The sequence below is a fragment of the Mesocricetus auratus genome, unplaced genomic scaffold (genome assembly GCF_017639785.1).
Source record: "Mesocricetus auratus isolate SY011 unplaced genomic scaffold, BCM_Maur_2.0 Super-Scaffold_100046, whole genome shotgun sequence".
NCBI classification, from domain to species: domain Eukaryota; kingdom Metazoa; phylum Chordata; class Mammalia; order Rodentia; family Cricetidae; genus Mesocricetus; species Mesocricetus auratus.
Window position 1 is genome coordinate 4,019,247 of NW_024429223.1, and position 27,442 is coordinate 4,046,688.

At 50.8% G+C, this 27,442-nt stretch overlaps 1 protein-coding gene and 1 non-coding gene across 2 annotated transcripts in view; both read right to left on the bottom strand.

Annotated features, from left to right (window-relative positions):
* Nucleotides 1-3,304: 3,304 nt before the first annotated feature.
* Nucleotides 3,305-3,378, bottom strand: Trnat-agu. The gene has a single exon. It is a non-coding gene; the product is annotated as a tRNA-Thr (tRNA).
* Nucleotides 3,379-4,859: 1,481 nt separating this feature from the next.
* The window catches only part of Wdr88 (WD repeat domain 88), a 35,571-nt gene continuing 12,988 nt past the window's right edge, over nucleotides 4,860-27,442 (bottom strand). Inside the window, exons 5-11 of the mRNA XM_040735469.1 lie at nucleotides 25,480-25,618; nucleotides 24,204-24,333; nucleotides 18,814-19,001; nucleotides 16,040-16,122; nucleotides 14,864-14,932; nucleotides 7,265-7,357; nucleotides 4,860-5,234 (exon numbers count right to left, since the gene is read on the bottom strand). Coding sequence (XP_040591403.1) covers nucleotides 5,085-5,234; nucleotides 7,265-7,357; nucleotides 14,864-14,932; nucleotides 16,040-16,122; nucleotides 18,814-19,001; nucleotides 24,204-24,333; nucleotides 25,480-25,618 — 852 coding nt within the window. The 3' untranslated portion in view covers nucleotides 4,860-5,084. The remainder of the gene's footprint in view (nucleotides 5,235-7,264; nucleotides 7,358-14,863; nucleotides 14,933-16,039; nucleotides 16,123-18,813; nucleotides 19,002-24,203; nucleotides 24,334-25,479; nucleotides 25,619-27,442) is intronic.

Genomic DNA, 27,442 nt, shown 5'->3' on the forward strand with positions numbered 1-27,442 from the left:
TAAGCAAGTGGCCGCGTGGGCAGCCTGGGAGAGTGGGAGAGGCTAAGGACGGTGACAGGAGCTCTCCCAAAGAGATGCCACACTGACTGAAGGCTCACTGTCGGCGTGGACTTGTCCCACCCAGGACCCCGGGAACAGCTGTGCAAACCCCCTCCACACTAAATGCGAGCACCTCAGCAGTGGTTTGGTTTGGTTTGGTATTGGTTTTGGTTTTGGTTTGGTTTTTGGAGACAGGGTTTCTCCGTATTGCTTTGGAGGCTGTCCTGGAACTTTCTCTGTAGACCAGGCTGGTCTCGAACTCACAGAGATCCTCCTGCCTCTGCCTCCCGAGTGCTGGGGTTAAAGGTGTGTGTCGCCAGCGCCCGGCACACCTCAGCAGTTTTAAAGGAACAGAAACAAGGTTGGTTAACACGGGCCTGTTTTCTGGCTTTGCTTACTGCTTGGAGATGCTCACCCAATCAGACGGCTTTCCAGTTATCAGGACACGTTGTAGCTGTCATTCACAAATGCTTTTCTTTCTTTTTTTTAAAGATCTACTTATTCATTCAGTCTGCATGTAAGCCTGCACACCAGACGAGGGCGCCAGACAGAGCTCATTACTGATGGCTGTGAGCCACCATGTGGTTGCTGGGAATTGAACTCAGGACCTCTGGAAGAGCAGCCAGGGCTCTTAACCACTGAGCCACCTCTCCAGCCCCCACAAATGCTTTTCTTTAAGAGCTGAGCCCCGCCAAGCCCCAGACTCATGAGCCAGCTACCATTAGTTAGCTTTAGTTAGCTTTTCACTACTGTAGAAACACACCTGCCATTACTTAAAAAACGGGATCAAGAACACAGTTTCAGCCATTTCAGTCCATGGTTGAGCGGGAGAGGGGAGGGGACGATGGGAGGAAGAGAGATCAGGATGAGTTAGCTGCCAAGGAATTGCCAGCACCCCCCACCCCCACTCCCTTCTGTTGGGCCTCACCTCCCAAGGTCTCTACAGCCTCCCAAACAGCACCACGGGCTTGGACCACGCTGATCACATGATTCCTGTGACAGGCATTCCAAATTCCATATTCATATCGTAACAGCATCCAACAGGCGAACACTCCAGACCCCGAGACCCAATAAATGAGCTAGAGCCCAGTCAGTCCCAAAAAGACTCAAGGGTTTCCCGTAATCAGAGTCAGCTAAATGTCTGTGCTAGCTCTGCGAAGTGTGGAGACATCCCCTGCAGGTTCCTTGGCAACGCCGGTCGAAACAAGGAAGTTTTAAAGGAACAAACAAACAAAAACAAAATTACACAGTAAACACAGACCTATAGGAGAAGCAGAAAGCACTGCCTCCGAGGCAAGAGAATTTTCCTGTTCACCCCAGCTCACAATACAATAGTTCAGCTCAGTGTTTGTCAGCCCGACCACGGTGGTCAAGTAGAAACCGGTGTCTTAAATTTTAGTCTTTTCCCGAGAGAGAGAGAGAGAGAGAGAGAGAGAGAGAGAGAGAGAGAGAGAGAGAGAGAGAGAGAGAGAGAGAGAGAGAGAGAGAGACTGGGGAGAGAGAGAGAGACTGGGGAGAGAGAGAGAGACTGGGGAGAGAGAGAGAGACTGGGGAGAGAGAGAGACGGAGAGAGAGAGAGAGAGAGAGAGAGAGAGAGAGAGAGAGAGAGAGAGAGAGAGAGAGACTGGGGAGAGAGAGACTGGAGAGAGAGAGAGAGAGAGACTGGGGAGAGAGAGAGAGACTGGGGAGAGAGAGAGACTGGAGAGAGAGACTGGGGAGAGAGAGAGACTGGGGAGAGAGAGAGAGAGAGAGATTTTTCTGGGCATTGTGTGTTTTCACAAGCTGCCCTATCTAAGCAAAAGTCCATGCGCTCACCCCCGCCGTGTGGGTTAACGCAACTGCTTTGTCGCTTTTCAGCTTAAGACATTTTTCCCCCTATTGTATTCATTTATCGAGAGCATGCGGACCCACGGGCCAGAAGACAATTCTCAGGGGGCCAGGTCTCACCTTCCACCCTGCTAGACCCAGGGACTGAATTCAGGGCATCGGGGTTGGCTGCAAAGGCCTCTTTATCCACTGAACCGCCCTTAGGACGATTTAAAATGATCTATCGGGTTGGAACCTCAATCGTGCGTGGATCAGAGAGTATCTGCGTTTGGGAGACCCCGCCTCATGTCACAAAGTACGCAGGGGGGGGGAGCTCTCAAGCTGGGGTTTGTTGGGTAAAATTTAGGGAATTTTTTTATCTTTAAGCTTTCAAAGTCTCCCCCACCCTCCATCCAAAAGCGTTGGTCGCCAAGGCTCGTCAAGAGGTCCCACGTGCCTGTGGTATCCTGGGGGCAAGCCTCACACTGAAGAGCCCCAAGAGTTAGCCCCCACCCCCATCGTGGTTGAAAAGAATTACTAAGCTGTCCCGTCCCCGGACGCGAGCAGCTGCACTTAAAGATCGTAGCCATCCAAAAAAAAAAAAAAAAAAAAAAAAAAAGTCTCTTTTACAAAAAAAAAAGAGAGAGAGAGACTAATTTTGATTCCATTAGGAATCCTGTCTAACTCCAAGTCCTAAAACTATTTGCAGTATTCCTACTTCTTATGGAAAACATACTAGAGGAATAAAATAATAAAGGAAAATGAAAAAGAAAAAGGTCGTAGACATCCTCCCCTGATGGTCCTCAAGGGACTTGAAAATATTCCCCTTCCCCGGACCTCAGTCCTCAAGGACTTGTGAACACTCCCCAGACCTCAAGGTTCCAGGCCGGTCACAAAATTCAGCCAGGGCGCAGACGTTGCCTGAGACAGATAACGAGCCAGCCGCAAGCGTGCGGGTGTTTGCATGAAGGTCTGGTACCGACTACCAAACCCCCCTCGCACCCCCACCATCCTGTTTGCGGTTTCAGGCTTTAAAAACTCGTTTGTAATTTCTGCTCGGGGGGTTCACTCCTTCCCAAGGCTGCTGAACCCCGGCGGCGCGCCCGGCTTCATAAAAACCCTCTTGCGTTTTTGCAACGAGCTTCGGCTCCCTGGTGGTCTTTGGGGCGAGGGTCCCGAGTGAAAGACTGAAGGGTCTTTCAGCATTACAGCACCGAGCCGCACGGGGCCAGCTTCCTGGCCCGCAGTCTGTTTTTTTAAATGCGTTCTGCAGACCCAGGTGGAATGGTCGGCTCGGAGGCTTCAGGGTCCGCTTTTGGGACTCGCTCGGCCTCGCCACACCGTCCTCAGGACGCGGAGCGCGGCTGCAAGAGGAGAGAAATCAGCATCTCTGCAAGGCGCCAGGACCCTTGTAAAAAAAAATTGGGTCCACAACAAAACGAGTGCATCCACCCGGCTGAGGCACCGCTGGGATTCGAACCCAGGATCTCCTGTTTACTAGACAGGCGCTTTAACCAACTAAGCCACGGCGCCGCCTGCCCGAGCAACGCGCCCAACCGGTTCCCATTTCTAGTGACCTCATTGTTGTTTTTTTTTTTTTGCTTTGCGCACGCGCGCGCATTTACGGGGAAGCTGGAGGCGGTGCGCCTGCGCCTTGCGGCTTCCTCGCTGTGCGAGCGCCGGAAAGAACGCCCTGGAAGTTTGTCATCCGCCGCCGCGGAGCGAGCTGGATGCGGCGGGCCTGGTTCCCGGGTCAATTTTTTGCTTTTTGCGCTCTACCTTCGGCGGCGGGTCCTGAGAGTCCTGGCAAGTGGCGGGGTCGTCGTCCCCCCGACCCCGGACTCCCCACCAACCGCCCCCCAGAGACACCCCCGGGACTCCCCGGTGTGGCCCGCACGGTGCTTAAGTTCCTGCGGCCCATCCTCCACGATGGCTTCTCCTCCTGGAGCCAGAGGCAGACGGAGGATCCCTGAGCGGGGCTCTGGGCGGCCCGAGGGCTCCCCGCTCACCTCTGCGTGATCCAGTCTAGGGCCTCGCCGCCCAGGCTTCCCCCACCCACTCCCCGACCCCCCTGTCACTCTGGGGTTTCCACGCCAGCCTCGCCTCTGGCAGCCAAGCCGAGCACGACCGAGATGCGTCCCTCTGGTCTTGCACCAATGGGAGACTCGTCCGCGCACAAGTGAACGCAGTGCGCCCCAGAAACGCGGGCCTACCGCAGTTTGGACAGATGTATGCCCGTCCACTGGGGACGGTGTGGGTCTGGTGATGAGTACACTATCCGTGGCTTCTGTGATGAAGGAGAGCCCCCCAAAAAAAGCCATCCGGAGGTGGGCTGGAGGGCGGTTGGCCCGGTGGTTAGCAAGAGGACCCCGGGTTTTCTTTTTTTTTTTTTTTTTTTTTTTGGTTTTTCGAGACAGGGTTTCTCTATGGCTTTGGAGACTGTCCTGGAACTCGCTCTGTAGACCACACTGGCCTCGAACTCACAGAGATCCGCCTGCCTCTGCCTCCCGAGTGCTGGGATTAAAGGCGTGCGCCACCAACGCCCGGCCCGGACCCCGGGTTTTCAATCCCCAACACTCAACAAGGCGTAGCTCACCGTCACTTTTCTCCAGGGACTCGATCCCCGTCTTTTGGCCTCTGTGAGCACTGAATACATGTAGGCACCTACGTACAATGCGTACAGGCTAAAACACCCATACCCGTGAGGAGCAAGGAAACCACCACCCCGACAAGTCCCACTGAACCACCCCACCCCACCTCGACGCCGCCGTTACACAGAGGACCAAGGCCCTAAGCTCTTGAACCCAGATGGGAGAAACCATATCCAAACCCAAGCAACCACAATGCCTTACCGTCCTCCTCCTCCACGGGGGAAGGGGCGGGGCACGCGTCCTATCCACTTGACAAACAAGTTCCCAGGCCCCATTTCAGGGCAGCTCCAGACTCCAGAATATTAGCCCCAAACTGAGATGGACCCTGGGATGCAAAGCTTCTCAGTTCTCCCACACTTGTTCCCCAAAGGAATCTAGATTTATTCTACATTCAAACTAAACGTGCTCACCCTTAAAGGGTTGGGGGGCGGGGGTTGTCTAAGAGGCAGCTCCGTGCTGAGAGTCTAGTGGGGGCCTGGCCCCCTGCCCGGGTTTGATAGGTGCACTCAGCTGGGCGGGCACTCCGAGCTGGTCCCTGAGGAGCTCCTGCAGCCAACTCCTTAGGCGCCCAGCGGCCACCGGCTCTCCTTACTCTCCTTCAATGACGGTGGACCGCGACGAGGATGAAGAAGCAGGCCTTACGTTCCTCTCCTCTCTGCGGCAGAACATACACTGGCTGGGTAGTTTCGAAGGGGTGTCGGTTTCAAAGGCGGAGAAAAGCTGGTCACAATTTCTGCACTGCGGGGTCGTGTGGGGGGTCGGGGAGACATTTTCCAAAAACAGAAACCATGTGCGGGTTAGAAGAGAGGAATCCCGAACCCCACCACCCAGCCAGCCCGGACTGAGCCAAGGCAAGCCCTCCCACCCCACAAACTGCCCAGAGCAGGTTGGGAGCCCAAGACCAGACACACGGGTTTCTGCCCAGCCTTCTCCCTCCTGAAGCAGCTAGGAGGGTAGAGAGGGCTGGTCCTCAACGCAGCCACATGCTTGGGAGCGGGGAGACGGGGTTGCCGTCCGGCCCTTGTCCAGTGCTCGCACGACAGAGGGGTCCCAAGTGGGACCCAAGGAGTAGCCTGACTCTTTGATATGCTGAGGGTGTTGGCTGGCACCACTGAGTCAGAGGGAAGCAAGGGGAGGGAGGGAGGGAGGGAGGGAGGGAGGGAGGGAGGGAGGGAGGGAGGGAGGTATTTGTTTTTGTTTGGTTTTCAGTAGGAGGAATTAAACCCAGTGCCTTATACGAGTTAGGCCACGGAGCTACATTCCCCGTGTGTGTGTGTGTGTGTGTGTGTGTGTAATTTTGAGACAGGGTCTCAGTATATATCATATATATCTCAGGCAGGTCTTAAGCATAAATCCTCCTGCCTCAGCCTTTTAAATAGCTAAACGTTATAGGTCCTCGCCACCTGGCTGACATCCGAGATCTCTGAACCAAGCAGGGCTTTTATCCATTTGTTTGCTTGTTAAGGGCAACGGGTCCCCTGACGCCGGAGTTATGAACGGCCGTGAGTCACCCTGTGGGTGCTGAGAATCAAACCCGGGTCCTCTGTAGGAGCAGCCAGTGCTCTAAGCCACTAGGCTATCTCTCCAGTTATTTCTTACTTAGGTTTTTGTTTATTTGCTTTTTGAAACAACACCTCACTAAATCTCATAGGCTGGCCTCCAACAGCTAGAGATCCTCCTGCCTCAAGCTCCTAAGTACTGGGTTTACAAGAGGGAGCCCCCCCTCGCTCAGCTCCAGACCAGGACTTCAACCAGCCGGTGTGAGATCTGAGCATTCTCCTCCACGCTGAGTCTCCTTCTGGCCAAAACACCCGCCTGCCCGGCAGGTACGGGTACTCTCCTGTCTCATTTGCTGCCCACCATCAAGCCAGCGACTGAGGCGGGCCTCTCGGGGGATCCCGGCACTCCAGTGCACGAGAGAGAGAGACAGACAGACAGACAGACAGACAGACAGACAGACAGACACAGACAGAGAGAGCCCACATGCACATGCACACACACACACACACACACACAGGTAGAGCTCAGGAGATGGAGGCCGGTGGATCTCTGCAAGTTCAAGGTCAGCCCAGTCTACATTGCCGGTTACAGGCCAGCCAGGGCTACTCAGTGGGATGCTATCTCAAAATAATAATAGTAAACAGCAGAGGCTGGAGTGCAGTTCGGTGTGGGATGCTTGGCCTGGACCCATGCTGTGAAAGGCCCTGGGCTCCAGCCCTGGCACAATAGATAAACAAATCATAAGCTGTGTGCGCACACACTTATAACCCAGCACTTAGAAGAGTAAGGAATCAAGAGTTTCAGGCCAGCCTAGGGTATATATCAAGAACGTGTCTCAGAAAACCAAATACCCCAACACAAACCTCTTCCCTCTCGTGCGAGTCCTTGTTTAAAAAATCAGTGCTGCCGGGCATTGGTGGCGCACGCCTTTAATCCCAGCACTTGGGAGGCAGAGGCAGGTGGATCCCTGTGAGTTCAAGGCCAGCCTAGTCTACAAGAGCTAGTTCCAGGGCAGCCTCCAAAACCACAGAGAAACCCTGTCTCGAAAAACCAAAAAAAAAAAAAAAAAATCAGTGCTTACCATGCAAGCACGTATTTTCCTTGTGTCTGTACAAGTGTCTCACCGTTTAAGACTTAAGCACCCACGGGACTGGAAGGCCATTGGTCTGTCTGTGGTTGTGGGACCAATGAACGCTTGCTCAAGGTAAAACTGATTTGTGGAAGGTGCATGGACGTCTCCCCTGGGCTTAGTTTTACCTGATACTAACCTGCTTGACTTTGCAGCCCATAAACCTTCTGTTCTCGGTCACCAAAGGGATTTTGTCGATCTCTTCAATATTCCACAGTCTCATGGAGCTGTCCTAGAACAAACAGCAGCAGGCCAGGGTCACACAGACAGACAAACAAACAAACACAAACCACTATGGAGGCTGTGGGTTGAGCTCTGCCTCCAGCAGCTCGTGAAAAACATGCGTGATGGCCGGGCGTTGGTGGCGCACACCTTTAATCCCAGCACTCGGGAGGCAGAGGCAGGCGGATCTCTGTGAGTTCAAGACCAACCTGGACTACCAAGCGAGCTCCAGGACAGCCTCCAAAAAAAAAGCCACAGAGAAACCCTGTCTCGGAAAAAACAAACAAACAAACAAACAAAAAAAACATGCGTGATGGCGCACACGCCTCGCCCGTAATCCCAGCACCTGGGGAGCTGAGGCAGGAGGATCAGTAGTTCAGGGCCAGCCTGGGCTAAACAAGGACCCGTGGTACAGCTGTGCATTCCGTGTTCAGAATAAATGAGCTGTCAAGCTCGCTGCCCCCTGCAAAAGACAGAGATGGAGAATGCAAAAAAAAAAAACATGTTGCGGAGAGAAGGCATCCAGTCTGCAAAGGCTACAGGCTGTAAATTTCATCTACCTAGCATTCTAGGAAAACAATTTTACAGGGTGAGCATGAACAGGAGTTCCTGGAAAACAAAACAAAACCACCACACCTTCCACGAAGCCTTCCGCAAGGCTCATTAACTGCTTAGGACTCAGACGACGAAGCCTTCCACAAGGCTCATTAACTGCTTAGGACTCAGTAGAGAGGTTGGAACGTTGTGAGTCTGAAGCCAGATTGCCAGGGGCCATCTCCTGAGGTCTTCTAACTTGGCTGTGTGAAGCACGTCCTCTGGAATGCGTAAACAGACCCCTGGCTTCTACCAGCCAAAAGGCTAAGGCAGTCCCTGAGGCCCAGGAGATGAGACTTCCCCGGGCATCCGTGACCTTTCACCAACGCGTTCGGAAATGACTTTCTTTGTCATTTCTTTGTGGGGTGACCTGACTCTCAGGTGGTCACTCATAAGTTTTGACTCCAGCATAAAACTGGATCATCACCTTTGAGGTGAGAGTTGGATTTCTGTGTGTGTTGTTTATGTGGCGTGTAGCATGTGTAGTGTGCATTCTGTGTGATGTGTGTGTATGTGTGTGTGTGTGTGTGGTATGTGTCCTGTGTGCTCTATGTGATTCGTTATACATGTGTGCTCTGTGTGATGTTATACACGTGTGTTGTGTCTGATGTGTGATATGTGTTGTGAGTGTTGCATGTTGCACATGTGTGTGTTGCATGCAGTGTGCATAGTGTGTGTTCTTGTGATGTGTGATATGTGTGTGTTTTGTGTGGTATGTTGTTTGGGGTGTGTGTGTGTGATAAGAGACAATTAAACAGTGGCTGGCAGGAATTCTGGGGACCACGGGGGCTGAATAAGCAGGGCGTGAGGTATTTTACAGGCAGTCAAACATTCTATAGTTCTATAGGCTACTGTAAGGATGGTGTGTATTTGACTAAACTCACAGAATGTAAAACACAAGAAACAGCAGCAGCAAGCCAGGGTGGTGCACGCTGATCCCAGACTCGGGGGGCTGAGGAGGGAGACTTAACAAGTCTGACTGAGTTAAGGCAAGCCTGGGGGGGCAGAGGACACAGTACAGTGAGCTCTGGATCAGTGGTTAAGAGCACGTGTTGTTCTTGCAGAGGACCTGAGTTCAATCCCAGCACCCACAACAGGGTGCGCTGCCTGTAACTCCAGCTCCAGGTGATTGGATACTCCTCTGACACCCTCCCCTTCAATAGATGATAAATTTTTAAAAGTTAATTCCAGGGGCTGGAGAGATGGCTCAGAGGTTAAGAGCACTGACTGCTCTTCCAGAGGTCCTGAGTTCAATTCCCAGCAACCACATGGTGGCTCACAGCCATCTACAATTCAATGTGGTGCCCTCTTCTGGCATGTAGGCAGAACAGTGTGTTTGTAATAAATAAATAAACCTTAAAAAAGTTAATTCCGGTTTTCTTGAGTTCACCTCAGTGAGACTCACTCTGTAGGACTGCCATCCTTTGGAATTATACGGTACTGAGTCCATGTTGTACACCGTGTTCATCTATCAAAGCGGCAATAAAAATCCCGTATGGCGTGTGTTGCGTTCTATCCCCTAGTTAAGCAGTAGGAACGACATGTCTTGTGGAGACACAAAAGCTGAGATTTGGAGAGCAGCTACAGTGGCCCCTGCACGGGAGAAGCCACGGGTTTACCGGCAGCGAGTTTCTAAAGGGCACCGAGAAGTTTGTCCAGTCCTGGCGACATGGCCAGTCCAGGCTGCGGGATCCCACGGCGACACCCTCTCAGAAAACAAAGCAAAACAACAGCGACTCGGCTGGAGGGATGGCTCAGTGGTCAGGAGCACTGACGAGTCTTGCAAACAACTGGGGTTTGCTTCCCAGCACCCACATGGAGCAGCTCACAACCCCCCAAACTCCCCTTTCTGGAATCTGGGGGTACGTGCATGCACGCGCGTACACACACACACACACACACATACACACATAAATTATTTTGGGTTTTTTTTTTTTTGGTTTTTTTCTAGACAGGGTTTCTCTGTGGCTTTGGAGGCTGTCCTGGAACTCACTTTGTAGACCAGGCTGGTCTCGAACTCACAGAGATCCGCCTGCCTCTGCCTCCCGAGTGCTGGGATTAAAGGCATGCACCACCAACGCCCGGCTCATACATAAATTATATATATAATAATATCATATATATATATACATATATATATGTATACACACACACACACACACACAAGTCAATCCTTCAATGTTTAGATACTTTGATTCCAACGCTGGAGTTTCAAATCCTTTTCTGGCTTCCTGTGAAGATTTTAACAAAAAAATGCAGGAAAACACAAAGCAAAACCTTGCTGGTAACTACCTAAATTCAACCCAGATTTTCCTCTTCTTGTCATTGTTTGTTTGTTTTGTTTTTTTTTTTGGTTTTGTTTTTGTTTTTGTTTTGTTTTTCCAGACAGGGTTTCTCTGTGTAAGCCTGGCTGTTCTGGAACTCGCTCTGCAGACCAGGCTGACTTTGAACTCGCAGAGATCTGCCTGCCTCTGCCTCCCGAGTGCTGAGATCAAAGGGGTGCGCCTGCACTTTCAGCTTCAAATCACACTTTTCCAACTTTCCCGCACATCGGATGCACAGTGCAAATGCCCACTTTGGCAAATTGCACTTGTTCTGTAAACTTTGCGGCTGGGGGGTGGGGGGAGGGGGCCCCCCCGCCTCTCTCCCATCCCAGAGCTGGGGTTGCAGACACAGCACCCTGCTTTTTCAGTATGTGCTCTGGGATCTGAACCTGAGCCCTCAGACTTGGAAGCAATTGCTTTGTATTGACTCACTCATCTCTCCGGTGCCTTGATGAATTTTACTGTAGACGTGGAAGGGGACGTCTTCCCTGAACACGCGTCTAAATCTGGTTACCATTTTTGGCCTTTGAAAGGATGTCTAAATGTTGGCTTGTGGTAGGTTTCTGGTCTTCCCAGGTTCTGGGATTCCAAGTGTGTCCCACTGTGCCTGGCCTTTTTGGCATATAATGAAATCCAACTTTTCTATGCTTAACTGTTTCCTTGCTTTAAGTATCTTAGTTATTCTTATGGGAATGTGTGTGTGAGTTTATATTCCCCTGGAACTGGCTGGAGCTGCAGGTGGTTGTGAGCCACCGTGTGGGTGCTGGGAATTGAACTCGGGGCCTCCAGAAGAGCAGCCAGTGCTCTTAGCCACTGAGCCATCTCTCCAGCCCCGGCCCCCCCCCCCCCCCGTTTCCCTTTTGTTGCTACACTCCTGCAAACTCAGAGTCACGAAGCTTCTCGACAACATTGCCTTCATAATTTAAAAAAATGTAGTTCATAAGTCTAGGTCTTGGATACATTTTATTTTGTACAGTGGTCCCTCCGTGTCCACGAGGAATCGTTCCCAGACCTTCCACAGTAAAGGACACAAACATCAGAAGATGCCCAAGTCCCTACATAAAGTGGTATAGTATTTGCATATAATTTACATCCACACTCCTATATCTTTAAAATCATCTCTCGGTTGTATATAATGCCTGCGAGATTGCAAACGAATATTAGACTCTGTTTGTTTGTTTTGGTTTTTTAAAGACAGTGTTTCTCTGTGTTGTTTTGGAGGCTGCCCTGGAACTCGCTCTGTATACCAGGCTGGCCTCGAACTCACAGAGATCCGCCTGCCTCTGCCTCCCGAGTGCTGGGATTAAAGGCATGTGCCACCAACGCCCAGCTATACTCTTGTTTAAGAGATAAGGACAAGGGAAACAAGGTCTGTGTGTGTCCAGTATAGATACAGCTATGTTTAGGGTGTGTGTGTGTGTGTGTGTGTGTGTGTGTGTGTGTGTGTAGTGGTGGTGTGTCGGGGCCCCAAAATGATATTTCAGGTATAGGCTTCAGCTCAATTCCGGGAGTTCCAATCTCCTATAGTCTTTTAGATGTCGGCTGGTTACCTCCGGATGGTCTGGCCACAATGGAGAATGGCTTCTAGTTTGTGTAACAATAGACCTGGCCCTGGGTGGACCCACACCCATCCTGAGGACTAGACAGATGTGCCTAGGGACCAGTAAGACATGCCAGAACACTGCCATTTACAGAAAGTCTGAGGACTTGTGTACGTGCTTTCTAGAACCATCTCTAGGGCTAAAGGAAGTGTTTCCCAGTCAGCCCTATATACATGATAATAGATGTCTTCTGCCGGTACCCCTGCTTTTAGAAAGTTATTTAAGAGGATGCTTGAATAAGCTGGTGTCTCCAGTATGGACTGAGAGCCCTCATGAAATGACAAGATGTTTCTGATTCATTCTTAACGTCACTGGGTAGCTAGGACTTCCCTGATCCACACTCCCCAACTCAGGGTCAGACCCAGGGTTGTTCGGCTGGTTCTGAACACAGCCCTGAAGACATCAGTCCAGGATGGATGACCCCTGTAGCCTAGGACTGATACAGGCCGGACCCAGGCAGTGGTGCGCACCTGTGATCCCAGCACTCCGGATTTTTTTTTTTTCAGTTTAAATTTAGATAAGAAACAAGGTTGCTTCACAAGTCAGTTCCAGGTCCCTCTCCCTTTCCCTCCCCTCCTCCCGTGCCCTCCCCCCACCGGATTTTTTTTAAGGCAGTGTTTTTCTATGTAGGCCAGGCTGTCCTTGAACTCACAGAGACCCACCAGTCTTTGCCACCTGAATGTGGGATTAAAGGTGTGCGCCGCTGTGCCGATGAGGTTTTCTTTTAGTATTTTCCATCAAGGTTGGCTGAATCTGTGGGCTGAAACCCACGGCTATGGAGGGACAGCCTTGTATGGTTTAAGGCAAGGGGCCGGCTTCATTCATCTGCATGTAACCGCCTGGTTTCCCTAATGCTGTGTGTGTGAAGCTTGTCCCTTCGCCACTGGGCAGTTGTGGGACAAAATCACAACATCAAATAAGTCATGGCCTACTGATCCATTCACTGATCTGTCCCGCCGAACACCTGTCTGCCCTGACGCCACTTATCGTCGTGTTCATTATTTACTTATTTATTTATTTTTTGGTTTTTCGAGACAGGGTTTCTCTGTATTGTTTTGGAGACTGTCCTGGAACTAGCTCTGTAGACCAGGCTGGCCTCGAACTCACAGAGACCCGCCTGCCTCTGCCTCCCGAGTGCTGGGATTAAAGGCGTGCGCCACCAACGCCCGGCTCGTCGTGTTAATTATTATTAATTTGGTTAAGTTTGAAGTTGGGAGGGTATGAGTCCACCAATAAAATCACTGTGGCTATTATCGTTCAAGATTGTTTTGGATACCCAAAGAACCTATGGATTCCTACGGACTTGAAGACTAGCGTTGCCATTTTGGAGGGTTGGGGGAGCTATTGGAATTTTGATGGGGATCTATCGAACCTGTACAACACTCTGGGAGCTGGGGTTACAGATGTGCACCACCCCGGGTGGCCACTCTTTAGGAAAGGGAAGGAATGTAAGCTGTCTCTGTTCAGTGACTGTGTTTATGTTCTCTTCATAAAATAATCATATATCTCTGTATCTTAAACATACAACAGTGGCTGGGTACGGTGGGGACATCTATAATACAGCACTTGGGAGGCAGAGGGAGGAGGATCATGAGTTCAAGGCCAGCCTAGACTATATGGCAAGACCCTGTCTCAAACAATCAAGCAAGAATATATAATAATATATCCTACAAAAATTAAATACACAATAAAATATTATAATTTTATCCGTGCACTGCATGATATGTGTTATATAATGTGCATATATAAACACAGTATCTTTATTGGATATTTACTAATCTAACATATAATACATAATGTAATATTCATTATAATGTATATATTGGAATATAACCTATCATATTTAATATGCAATACATACCAAAATATATTGTATAATATATCATTATATAATAATTATTCTATTGCTATATTATGTAATATGACAATATAGTATGTAATATATAATATTATAATATGTAATATTATAATAAGGGTATTATTATATCAAAGTATTTTCATACTTTTCTTAAAAGTGTTTGTTCAAGGCCGGGCGTTGGTGGTGCACGCCTTTAATCCCAGCACTCGGGAGGCAGAGGCAGGTGGATCTCTGTGAGTTCGAGGCCAGCCTGGTCTACAAAGTAAGTTCCAGGACAGCTTCCAAAGCCACAGAGAAACCCTGTCTCGAAAAAAAACCAAAAAAAAAAAAGTGTTTGTTCAAATAGTCCTGTTGTTTGTTACACGGACGGGACAGACCAGATCCACGTGGCAAACCCCAGAGTCACAGATGGAAGGGACGGGCCACCATACTCCTGGGCGGCTCCTGGGTACAGATATACTGGGCTTGCCCAGGAACAATTTTTGCCTTTTGGGGTATGTGTGTGTGAGCGCGAGAGTGTGTTTTCATTTTTTTTATGTGAGCCATGAATGGTAATGCAGACCTTTTAATCCCAGTACTGGGGGTGCAGGGAGTGTCTCTGAACTCTAGGCCAGAAAAACCCTGTCTGGAAAAAAAAAAAAACAAAAGAAACAAACAAACAAAAAAACCCACTTTTATTCATTTATTTGTTGGAGGCTAGGGGCAAAAGCGTGCTTCAACACATGGATCGTGGTCAGAGGACAACTTGTAGGAGTCTGTTCTTTCTTTCCCAGGCCGTCAAGTTTGGTGGAACCATCTCAACGGCCCTCCCTCCCCTTGCCTCGCCTCAGCCTCCTGAATGCTGGCTGGGATTAGAGGCAGGCAAACCCAAGCCGGGATGACCCGGAGACACACACTTGGGAGGACCCCCTTCCTATCTCAGGTCCCGACAAATACGGCAAAGATTTTTTTTTTTTTTGAGACAGGGTTTCTCTGTAGCTTTGGAGGCTGTCCTGGAACTCACTCTGTAGACCAGGCTGGCCTCGAACTCACAGAGATCCACCTGCCTCTGCCTCCCGAGTGCTGGGATTAAAGGCGTGCGCCACCAACGCCCGGCCACGGCAAAGATTTTAAGTCTGCCAAAGCTTGCTTGCTTTTACCTTTGAAGCAGAGAGGATCCATTTCTTGTTGCTGCTAACGGCCACATCCGTCACCCAGGCATCGTGGCCCTGAACAAAAGAAAACAAAACAAAATGATTCAACAAAGACCTAGGAGAAATGCTTTATAAGAACAAAGGGTCAGCAAGCCGCCTGCCTCGTTCTCCATAAAAGTGGGGGGGGGGACAGAAAGCAGAGAGAGAGAGAGAGAGAGACAGAGAGAGAGACAGAGAGACAGAGACAGAGAGAGACAGAGACAGAGACAGAGAGAGACAGAGACAGACAGAGACAGAGAGAGACAGAGAGAGAGACAGAGAGAGAGACAGAGAGACAGAGACAGAGAGAGACAGAGAGAGAGAGAGAGAGAGAGAGACAGAGAGAGAGAGAGAGAGAGAGACAGAGAGAGAGAGAGAGCCTGGAGCAATGCAAGAGGGGACAGAGGGATTTTAAAACGCACCGCGGGGCAAGCATTCCGGGTGAACCCCCTTTGCCCTGGCATTCCCTGGAGCTCTGCTTAGATGGAGCAGCCTCGCTCGGGCGGGCGAATGGGATGGGGCGGGACGGATGTGGGCTACTCGAAAGGATGCAGACATGGGGTCCCTGAGGGACTCAGAGGTCAACAGTCGCCAAAGGTGACCGAGAGACCGTACCACGGGCACGGGGCTCCAGCCCTAAATTCTTGCTGTGTTGGGGAAGGCCCTGCTGCTAACTTCGGAGACCGCTGGGTTCAGGCCTCCTCTGCTGGAGGCAGAGGCCCTGCGGCTGTGGCAAGTCCTCACGCGGTCTCGGGTCCTTCCCTACCCACCGGGTGCCTTCCCCGAGGTCTCTCCGCTGCCATCACATCTCAAGCGGTGAGCCTCCTCTGTGTAGCCCGCCCACCGCAGGTTAGGCCCCCAGGTCCCTTTCTGCCATTACTCTCTACCCCTCATCACCGCTGGTGGCTAATCTGCACGAAGATGTCAGGGCACCTAGGAGGTGTGTCTAAGTCTGTCTTAGCCTCAGTGACAGGCGCCAACGCCACCAGGAATGGCAGGCCACACCCATAATCCCAGCACTAGGGAGGCTGAAACAGAAACAGCATGAATCCGAGGTTACCCTGGGTCCTACTCTTCCCCTTCCGCACCTCTCCCCCCAAAAAAAGAAAGTTTGGATTCGTTATGCTGTGTGGGCGCTTGTACCTTCAACGACAACTTCCGGTAGCCATCTGCCACGTCCCAAATAGCCACAGACTTGTCAAAACCACCAGAAATGAGCAGAGAGCCTGCAATACAAAAGGAGGGATGGACGCAGAGTTTCCTTCCACCCGGCCGATTTATTTATTATGCGTTCTGCCTGCATGTATCCTTGCATGACAGAAGAGGGCGCTAGATCTCATTACAGATAGTTGTAAGCCGCCCTGTGGTTGCTGGGAGTTGAACTCAGGACCTCTGGAATTGCAGTCAATGCTCTCTTAGCCACTGAGCCATCTCTCCAGCCCGGAACAGGGCTTCTTTTGTTAATTATTACATTTGTGACTGGTGTGTGTGTGGTATGTATGTAGTGTGTATGTGTGTATGTGTGTGTGTGTGTGTGTGTTTGGTGTGTTCATACACATGCGTTTGCACAGTACCTAAAGACAATTTTTGAGACTCCTTCCCTCTTTCACCATACGGCGCCCAGGGATTGAACTCAGGTCACCAGATTTGGCAATAAGTAACTTTCCCCACTAAGCCATCTCAATTGCCCCAAGACCTTATTTTAAAAGCAAATAAATCAAAACCCAAGGGGGAGGGGAAAAAAACAAAAACAAGCAAGCAAACAAAAAAAACAGGGAGGTGGGGAGATGGCCCTGTGGTTGAAACACTTGCCACCCAAGCCTGGAGTTAGAATCTCCAGAAACCCACATAAAAGCCAGGCAAACACATCAACCCACCTGTGATTCCAGACCCAGAAGATGAAGACAGGACGAAATTAACCTAGTCTGAGAGCTCTGGGCTTGACTGAGAGGCCCCGTCTCAATGAAGGAGAAAAGAGAGCGATGGAGACTTCAGGCACACACACACACACACACACACACACACACAGAGGCACGTGTGCCCATCCACACACACATGAAAAATGGAAAGCACAATGACAACAAAAACCCCAGTCTCTAATCACAGTGTTCTCATAAATTAACCAGTCGATACGTGCATTTCTGATAAAGACATCCTATTAGCGTGTATTGTTGGTTGCCAGTGTGGAACTGGGCCAGTATCGCTGTCTCAAGCCTCGGTGCAACTCAAGTGTGCTGTGTGTCTTCTCCATGAAGCAGTTCCTGCCCCTCAGAGGTGTTTAACAGCATTTCACGACTCGGTTTGAGTTTAAAACAGTAAAAATATCTACAGAAGTGCCTGCGTATGGAGCTGGAGGGAACCGCTCGGTGGTTAAGAGCGCACACTGCTCTTGCCAGAGGACCTGGGTTTGGTTCCCAGCACCCACGTCAGGCAGCTCATAACTGTCTGTGACTCCAGCCCCAGGGGGCCTGATATCCCTGGCCTCCATAGGCACTGTACACACATGCACAAACATACATGCACAAACACACACGCACATAATTTTGTTGGTTCGTTTGTTTGCTTTTCCAGACAGGGTTTGTCTATGGAGCCCTGGCTGTCCTGGAAATTAGCTTTGTAGACCAGGCTGACCTAAAACTCAGAGATCTGACTGCCTCTGCCTCCTAAGTGCTGGGACTAAAGGCGTGTGCCACCAACGCCAGCCTCTACATTTAAATAATTTAAAAAATGTAATATGCATGCACATGCACACGCATGCACACGCACACATGCACACACACACACACACACGCACGCACGCACGAACGCACGCACGCACACACACCATCCTGCTGAAAAGTGGGCATTCCTGAACAGCCACTTGCCTCAACAGGCCCTAGCTGTGCCTTCATTACCCAAGAAGGCTCCCTGTCATTGGTCCCCTTCTCCTGGCAGCAGCACCCCCAACTTCCTGTAAGGAAAGGTTCCCCATTTGCCCTCAGTACCTCTGGTTTGGAGGCTCCCAACCCGCACCTCTTAACTCCGGGCGCAAACAAGGCTCCCAATTTTCTGGCCAATCCGAGCCTGTCATCGTCTGCTTTGTAATGCTCAGAGATGGGTGTGTCCCCAAGCTGAGCCAATGGGAGCCTTCCCCGGGATTCGGAGCTGACGCCGGCAGGCAGAAATTCACTTTTTTTTTCTCTCTCCTTTGAGGGATGCCCGTTAGTGGCCAGAACCAGAGTGACTGGGAAACACGAGGCCACCCTCGCCTCCTGGAGTGGAAACCCGGGTAAAGGAGAAACCGGAGGGGCCCGGAAGAGGAACACGGATGGGCAAGACCGGGGTAGGAGTGTCCTCCCCACCGAGGACATTCGGTACTCAGAGTTGACCAGCGTTCCTCTAAGGCAGTGCTGCTTGTTATTTACATACACCCGGACGGGGGAGCTATCAAAACGCAGAATCCTGCAGCCCCCCCCTTAAAAAAAAAAAAAAGACTGGAATTCGGCTGGCCTTGCCCGAGAGTCGGATAACTGCACTTGAACCGGCAGATTATCTAAAGACCAAGCACACTTTGGCAATCGGAATACTATCTTGCGCGTACTCAAAAAAAAAAAAAAAAAAAGGGTTCCAACTTTGAACTGGGGTTCCTGCCACTGGAAACGTGTCCACGAATTCCTCTCTCGGCGTGGGGCGCTTGGGACGGGGTGAGGCACCACCCTCCCTGCAAGAATCGTGGGGGAGTCCCCACTTTTCTGCCCCGGGTGGGTAAAAAGTCCCCACCAATGGGCCAGGAAGGACCCAGCTGAGTTCTGTCTGTCTTCCGGCTTCACCGTGTGGCAACACTTCCAACCCTCAGGATGCAACACCCGAGGAAGGGAGAGCAGGGAAGGGGAAGGAGAGGAGGAGAGAGGGGCGGGGCAGGGGTGCTGGCCACTCACTGTCTCTAGTGATGCAGCAGGAACTCACACAGCCCTCGTGGCCCTTCATCAGCGTCGCACAGGCTCCGCGGTTTCGAAACTCCCCCGTGTGGATATTCCATATTTTGATGCTTTTATCCCAGGAGCTGGTACACAGGAAATGGCCGCTGGAGTTGAAGCAGCAGTCTGAGATGGTGTTGGCATGCGAGCTGAAACGGAGGTGGGGCGCACGCTCGCACAGCATCCCAGGACACGCTGCCGGCGGGGCCCCTGGGTGGAGAGGGGATGTCACCTCCCAAAGGGGAAACGCTTGAGGGCGGCAAGGGACAAATGAGGTCTAAGCTGTGGCGGGAAAGCACCGGCCACGACTGCTTTCTCATCAAAACCCTGGAGGCGGGGCTGGAGAGGTGGCCCAGTGCCGGATGCGCTTCCAGAAGACAGACGTTCAATTCCCAGCACCCACTCCAATTCCAGAGACCCTGACACCCCCCCACACACACACAGAGGCCAAGCACACTGTGCACACATTAAATAAAATAATTTTTTAAATGCTGAGAAAGAAGAAACCCTGGGGCCAGAAGAAAGTGACCCAACAGTTTGTGCAGTAAAGTATCTTCCCCATGGTGTGATGCCCCACAGCCCAGGCTCCCAGAGGCAGGGGCAGGAGGCAGCAGCACTGTAACCGTGAAGTCAGACTGGTCTGTGAGATCGAGGCCAGGCTGGGACAACACAGCGAGACCAGTCGGAAGAAAGAAAGAAAGAAAGAAAGAAAGGAAGGAAGGAAGGAAGGAAGGAAGGAAGGGAAAAAAAGGGGGCTGGAGAGATGGATCAGTGGTTAAGAGCACTGACCGTTTTTCCAAAGGTCCTGAGTTCAATTCCCGGCAACCACATGGTGGCTCACAACCACCTTGAATGAGATCTGGTGCCCTCTGCTGGCATGCAGGCAGAAGGGTGCATACACAATAAATAAATAAATAAATAAATAAATAAATAAATAAAAGAGGGTTGGAGAGATGGCTCAGAGGTTAAGAGCACTGGGTGCTCTTCCAGAAGTCCTGAGTTCAATTCCCAGCAACCACATGGTGGCTCACAACCATCTACAATTCAATCTGGTGCCCTCTTCTGGCAGAACACTGTATGTGTAATAAATAAATAAATAAATAATCTTAAAAAAAAAAAGGAAGAAAGGAAGGAAGAAAAAATGGAAAGGGGGAAGGAATGTTAACTAAGAAAACACCCAGCCATATATCCTTCAGAAATGAAAGCTAAGTCGAGGCATTGTCAGATGAAAATTCTTCCTACGTGGTCTCACTGTGTAGCTCTGACTGTTCTGAGAGTCACTGTGCAGACCAGACTGGCCTCAGAGATCCTCCTGCCTCTGCGTCCTGAGGGCTGGGATGAAACGCGGGCGCAGCAGCCACCACCACACCGTCCAAGAGGAAGTGCTTAAGAGTTTCCTGTCGGGGTCCGTGGCTCAGCCCAAGAGCTCACGACCTGAGTGTTGTTCCCAGGACTCGCCTGGTGGGTGGAGAGTTCTCCTCACTGTGGCATGCCTGTGCCACAGGAACGCACACACAGTTCTCTGTGTGTGTCTTCCTCCCTCCTACCCTCCCTTCCTCTCTCCACACACTCGAGATAAATAATTGTTTAAAAACATTTTTTTTCATGACTCAAGAGAAGTCAGCTGGTGGTGGCAGATCTCTGAGATCCAGACCAGCCTGGTCTACAGAGGGAGATCCAGGCCAGGGCTGATACACAGAGAAACCCTGTCTCAAAAAAAAAAAACCACAAGGAAAAAGAAGAAAGCTCATCCTTTCTTTAAGATTTACTTATTTTAAGCTGGGCATTGGTGGCGCACGCCTTTAATCCCAGCACTCGGGAGGCAGAGGCAGGTGGATCTCTGTGAGTTCGAGGCCAGCCTGGTCTACAAAGTGAGTTCCAGGACAGCCTCCAAAGCCACAGAGAAACCCTGTCTCGAAAAACCAAAAAAAAAAAAAAAAAAAAGATTTACTTATTTTATATGGAGTTCTGTCTGCATGTGTGCCTGCCGGCCAGAAGAGGGCGCCAGATCTCATGACAGATGGTTGTGAGCCACCATGTGGTTGCTGGGAACTGAACTCGGGACCCCTGGAAGGGCATCCAGTGCTCTTAACCCCTGAGTCATCTCTCCAGCCCCTCAAGAATCTTTTTTTTCTAAGTAGAAAGGAATAGTGGACAAAGAGAACTTCAACCATTAGATGGGAAGCCAGACATGGGAGAAAGATACATGCAAATCACAGACTTCACTTTTCTTCGGTGTTCTAGTGATGGCTGCTCGCAACTGTCTGTAACTCCAGTTCCGGAAGATCCCCCACCCTCTATGGCCTCCACAGGCATTGTACACGTACATGTAGTGCACAGACAGACATGCGGGCCAAACACCCATTCACTCGAAATAATAAGTAAAAGCTTTAAAAATTAACAAAGGTAAACATAAAATAGGGCTGCCATTTGACCCACCATCTCCAGAAGAATTTAAAACAGGAACTCAAATAGATGCATTAGAAAAAAAAAAACAACATCAACAAGTGTCCGTAGCAGGGTATCCAAGAGGAATTTCAGTAAGGGTTGGATGATGATGGTGTGCCAAATCCCAGAGGCCATAACCAGACCAGTGACTCATTGCAATGAACATCTGCAGGTGGGGCCGACTGGATAAAAGGGTATACTGCGTGACATACCGTGGCTCCCAGTGCTGGAGAGATGGGAAAGATGGAGGAAGGAGGTGGCTTGTTTGTTTTGTTTTTTTTAATTAATTTGGGAGGATTTTCTTTTAGTGGGGGACACTGCAGGGGTGAGGGACAGATATAGAGAGGCTGGGAGATAATCAGGATTGGGGTGCATGAAATTCCCAAAGAATCAATAATTACATTATATATATGATGGGGGAAGTCCTGTGTATATGTCAATAAAGCACTGTTGGCCAATAGGGAAGTAAGATAGGTGGGACTAGGAGTCCAGGAGGACTCTGGGTAGGAGAAACACAGGGAGTCAAGATGTAACGCCATGGGGTAGGAAGCCCGGAAACCTCTCCAGTAAGAGAAATGCTTAGATTAGCAATTATGGGATAGATACTTAAGTCAGAGCTAGCCAGTAAGAAACAAGCAAGGCCAACAGCTTCATAATTAATATAGCTTCCTGTGTGTTCATTTGGGACTGATGTGGCTCTAGAACCAGGCTGGCGGGAAGGCTTCCCTTTACATATACATATATATATATATGTGTGTGTGTGTGTGTGTGTGTGTGTGTGTGTTTATATTCACGTGTGTATATATATATATACAAAGCAAGTACCCATCAACAGACCAATAAAGAAAACATGGTATAAGTGTATCAATATATATATGTATATATGTGTATATTAATATATGCTGGCATTATAATCAGTTAGGAAATGGAGTTCTGCTATATGCTGCAGCAGGGATAAGTCTTGAAGATAGTATGTGGAAGAAGCCAGTTACTTGAGGACAGATATGATTTCATTTATATAAATATCTAAGCTAGGCAAATTCATAGGGGCAGGAGTGAAATAAGGGCTCCCAGGGGCTTCGGGGGGAGCGGGAAGTATTGCTTAATGGATACAGTTTCCTTTGGTGTGGAGAAACGTTTTTCGAAATAGACAGGGAAGGTTGCAAAATACCGTGAATGTGATTGTTAATCCAGTGAACTGTGCGCTATTAAAAAAAATGGTCAAAATTTATGTTGCATGCATTTCATCATAAATAATGAAAGTGACATCTCCCCCAAACTACTTGGTTAATTTTATTTTTTGTTACTTTATTATTTAGTGAGAGAGAGAGAGAGAGAGAGAGAGAGAGAGAGAGAGAGAGAGAGAGTAACACAATGAGTGTGGCTGATCAGAGTTCAACTTGCGGGAGTCATTCCTCTCCTTCTACCGTGTGGGCCCAGGGACCGAACTCGAGTCACTGGCCTTGATAGCAAGCCCCTCCAGCAGCTGCGCCATCTTGCTGGCCCCTAAAGTTACTCTCAACGGGCATATTGCACAGTGTGACAGACACGCAAGAAGGTAGTAGCTGCTGGGGAGGGGAAACTTCCCCGTATCTTCTCTTGCACCTTTCGAGCTTGGTGCTGTATTCTGACTCGCATCCTCATAGATGTATAGATCAAAAAACAAAAGCCAATGCCAGCACTTGGGAGGCAGAGGCAGGTGGATCTCTGCGAGTTCGAGGCCAGCCTGGTCTACAAGAGCTAGTTCCACGACAGCCTCCAAAGCCACAGAGAAACCCTGTCTCGAAAAACCAAAAAAAAAAAAAAAAAAGCCACCTGCTCTCACCAAAAGTGGCTAAGAATTTAAGTCACGTCAAAAGCCACGCATACAATGAAGCACGGCCTAGAAACCGCATCCCGGAAAGCTGACCCCTGCGCTGAGACACTGAGACCCCCCTCACCTCTCCATTCTTCTTTCCAGGCATGCGTTTAACCCGACTTTGCCAGCCGCCGCCACAGGGTTCCTTAGCGCAACGGAGCAAAATGGATCAAGGCTTCTGCCCATAGCCTGTAACTCTGCCTACTGTGCCCTCCCTAAGCACCTCTGCGGCCCATCCCTCGGTGCCGGCACAGAGTGGCTCTAAGGAGCCGTGGAAGCGGGGCGCATGTGATACCGCACGCGCAAAGGGCCCTCTTCCTCTGCGGTAACCTCAGTCCATGCTCACCGCAGCCGGCCCAAGGAGGAGGAGGAGGAGGAAGGGAGCAGGGCAGGCAGGTGTGTGCACAGTCTGCAATCTGGACACAAGCACCTGCCCCAGAGGGCTCGCCCACTGGACAGCGGCCACCAGCAGGGGTCGCCTGGATCCTTAGCTTCCCATTTTAGACCCGAGCCTCACCAAGTAGCCTAGACTGGCCTCGAACATTTAGTCCTCCGCCTCCACCTGCTGGAATGGCCGGCATGTGCCCCCGTGCCTGGCTTGCACACTTCGCTGTGTGGCTGTTTTGAGACGGGGGTTCTCACCGCGTAGCTCTGGCTGTCGGGATGTACACCCGGCGGAACTCCCAACCTCGCCAACATCTGCCTGCCTCTGTGCCCTCCCTAAGCACCGAGATTAAAGGCGGATGCCACCACCCCTGGCCCCGAAACTTCGCGTTTTCGTGGAGGCTCCGGGCAAGTTTGCGGGTAAGAGCTCACCTTGAAGCAAATGCTTCTGAGACTCTGCCTGGCTCAGCCCTTAAGCTACCCCGGTTGGCTTCTCTCTGGCCTCCTGGGACTCCCCACCGTGGGACCACCCTGGAGACACCTCCACTGGGACAATGCTTGTATACGGAATCCAGGAGGGAATGCAGACAGACTTCTCTCCCACCTTCCTGCTGCGGGGCGCTGCTGCCCACACCAACCCCCCTCGCCGGACCCTTCTCACTTGGGTATGGTAAACAGCGTGGCCTGCGACGTGATATCCCAGATCTTGATGCTCCTGTCCATAGAGACGGAAGCCACCTTCTGGCTGTCGGGGTCAAAGCAGCAGGCTGTGATGGACCTTTTGTGGTGATCTGCGCACAAGCAGAGTGACATATGACCTCAGGAGAAAGGCTCTACCACCCCAGTGATGCGGCAGGGGCGATCACTGTTTTCTCCCAAGCATTTCCTGCTTTTCTACCGTGCCGCATGGAGCCACACAGCCCCCCGGCTCAATGGGAGGGAAAGCCCTGAGCAGGTTACCGCTTGCTTCATGCCAAGAGTCGTGAGAGGAGCGCACAGAGGTTTAAGTCATCAAGGGTGTCCTTTCTGGAGATGGGATAGGGACGGGGAGAAGATGGGTGTGTGACTCGGACTTGGGAGAGTGACGGGAAGGGAGATTAGACAGTGGTTCATTAAAGTGATGAAAAGTAATAGGATAAAAACCAAAGACACAACTAGACACACACACACACACATTCAGAAAGGTCACCTAGCAATGCACTATTAGTAATACCTCTGGGCTGGGGTGTGACTCAGTGGTAGAGGCCCTGCCTAGAATCCCCCAGTGAGGGGCTGGGGGTGCGGCTCAGTGGTAGAGCCCCTGCCTAGAATCCCCCAGTGAGGGGCTGGGGTGTGGCTCAGTGGTAGAGCCCCTGCCTAGAATCCCCCAGTGAGGGGCTGAAGGTGTGGCTCAGTGGTAGAGACCCTGCCTAGAATCCCCCAGTGAGGGGCTGGGGTGTGCCTGGAATGTTCAAAACCCCAGTTCCGTCACCTCAACACATACATACAAAATAACAATAAATACTTCCAAGAAGAATATAAGACAGATTCAGCCAGCTTTCACTTATTGAGTTTTGTTTTTGTTTTTTAAACAATGAAGGGGTTTCTCGATTAATTTTCACTTTGAGAAAACTGCAAAGTTACCGTGTCAGTATAAGGAATAGCGCGGAGAAATTCTGCATGCTTCCCCCCCCGTGGTTGCACACTGCATCGCAACAGCAGGAAATTGATCTGTGGTGGCTGCTAATCTTACATCTTAAAGACGTAGGTGCGGGGCTTAAGACACATGTTGAACTCCCCCCCCACCCCCACCCCCTGCCTCCACGTCCTGCAGTAACATGCAGGGCTCCTCGTGCGGCCCTCCCCCCTGGCCTTCTCGCTGTAGAAACCAGGTGAAGTCCCCTGCTCATCAAGTGGTAAGTCACAGCTGCTGTGTATAGGGAGCCTGGCAACCTCACCTTTGACTTGGATCAAGTTGGTGATGTTTTCTGGATCCATTAAGCAGATCCCACGATCCACGTCCAGGGCAGAGAGCACGTACTTTCCGTCGGGAGAGAATTTACAGCACACTACGAAGGTGTCATGCCTGACTTTCCACTGGAATGAGGCAGAGCCTCCAGCTTCAAGGCGTGCCCTCAGATTCCCTCCAACGGGCTGAGCCCAGCCGCCCCCTTATTAAAGATGGCCAGACCAAAGCTCACTTCTGCTGGATAGAATATGGCAGAAGGGACCATGGGGGACTCTACATTAGGAAAGAAACCACTGAAGCTGGGAGTGATGGATCAGCTCTGTAATCCCAGCACTTGGGAGGCTGAAGCAGGAGGATGGCAGGTTCTAAGCCAACCTTGGCTACAAGTGAGATCCTACCTCCAAGGGACACGGGGCTGGGGGGAGGGGGAGGAGGGAAGGAGAGAGGAAGACAGGTCATGGCAGGGCTGGGGCAGGAAGATTTTGAGTTCAAGGTCAACCTGAATCTGAGAGAGAGAGAGAGAGAGAGAGAGAGAGAGAGAGAGAGAGAGAGAGGGGGATAATTGTGACTTGTTCTTTGTTCTTTCTTGGATCACATGCTCATGAGAGTTAACTGTCATGTCCTAAGGACACACGCCCCTGGGGATCCACAAGGATGTGAACAGAGGCCTCCTGCCAACAACTGTGGGAGCTTGCCATCTTGGAAGGGGATCCCTCTGCCCCAGCGGGCCTCAGCACAACTGTAGCCCCAGATGACATCCTCGCTGTGCTTAGGAAGAGACTGAAGCCAGAACCACCCTGTGAAGCTGCTTCTAGATTTCTGGAAACGGTGTGAGATTAAGAAAAAAAAATGTTGGCTGTTTAAAGCAACCAAGTTTCGGAGCCATTTGTCAAGCAGCCTTCATGCGCTAAGTCACCCCACCCCTAATGCTGGCCAAGGTCATGGGTGACTTGTGCCATTAAAAAATGAATAAAAGGGCTTTAAAAAAAAAACAAAGAAAGGTACTTTAAATAAAAATGTTAGCCAAAGACAACAGTGGGAAAATCACAGCAGAAAAAAAAATAGACATTTGGAAACAATGTTCAAAATCAGGAGTGATCCATAGAAGTCTCTCTCTCTCTCTCTCTCTCTCTCTCTGTGTGTGTGTGTGTGTGTGTGCATGCGTATGTCTGTGTGTCTGTGTCTGTGCATGTGTGTGTGTGTGTGTCTGTCCGTCTGTGTGCATGTCTGTGTGTCTGTGGGCACACAGATACCAAGCTGCACTTGGGCAGTCAGAAAAAAACACTGGGCATCGGTCCTCATTCTTGACACAAGGTTGGTTTCTCTCTCTTCCCAGTGCTGAGATCATAGGTATACACCACCACTGCAACACTTTAGAGAGGTGTGTGTGTTCTTGGAAAGGTGTCTCGCTCTGTAGACCAGGCTAGCCTTGAACTCACAGAGGTCTGTCTGCCCCTGCCTCCTGAGTTGCAATTAAAGGTGTGCGCCACCAACGCCCGGATGGAAAGATTGTCTTTAAGGAAAGTCGACAGGGAGGTGATGAAGACGGGCTGAGAGAGAAGCAGGGGAAGTTAGTTAAGTGTGGGTAGCAAGAGTTGGGGCTGGAGGTGCCAGGGGACCCCTGAGCGCGGCTGAGAGAAGAAAGGAACCCCGGAACTGTTGGGAGAGGTGGGTAGTGGCCCCGTCTGTGACACGGAGAGGAGACGGGGGAAGCCCTGAAACTTTGGTTATATCAGCCGCTGTGCCTTTGGTCTGCAGCCTCAGCCCCACTTCCTGCTCCAAATGGCTCTCAGGGAAACCCCGGGGCAGGGGGGGAGGTGCCACGCCCAGCCCGCTCTCCATCTCCTCCCACTTGACCTGCCTGGGGTGGGAGCGTTTCTTGCCTGATACCCTCCTGCTGTCAATGCATTCCCTAGCTCTGCAGGTGAGAACGAGCTCTCCCTGGAAGGCCT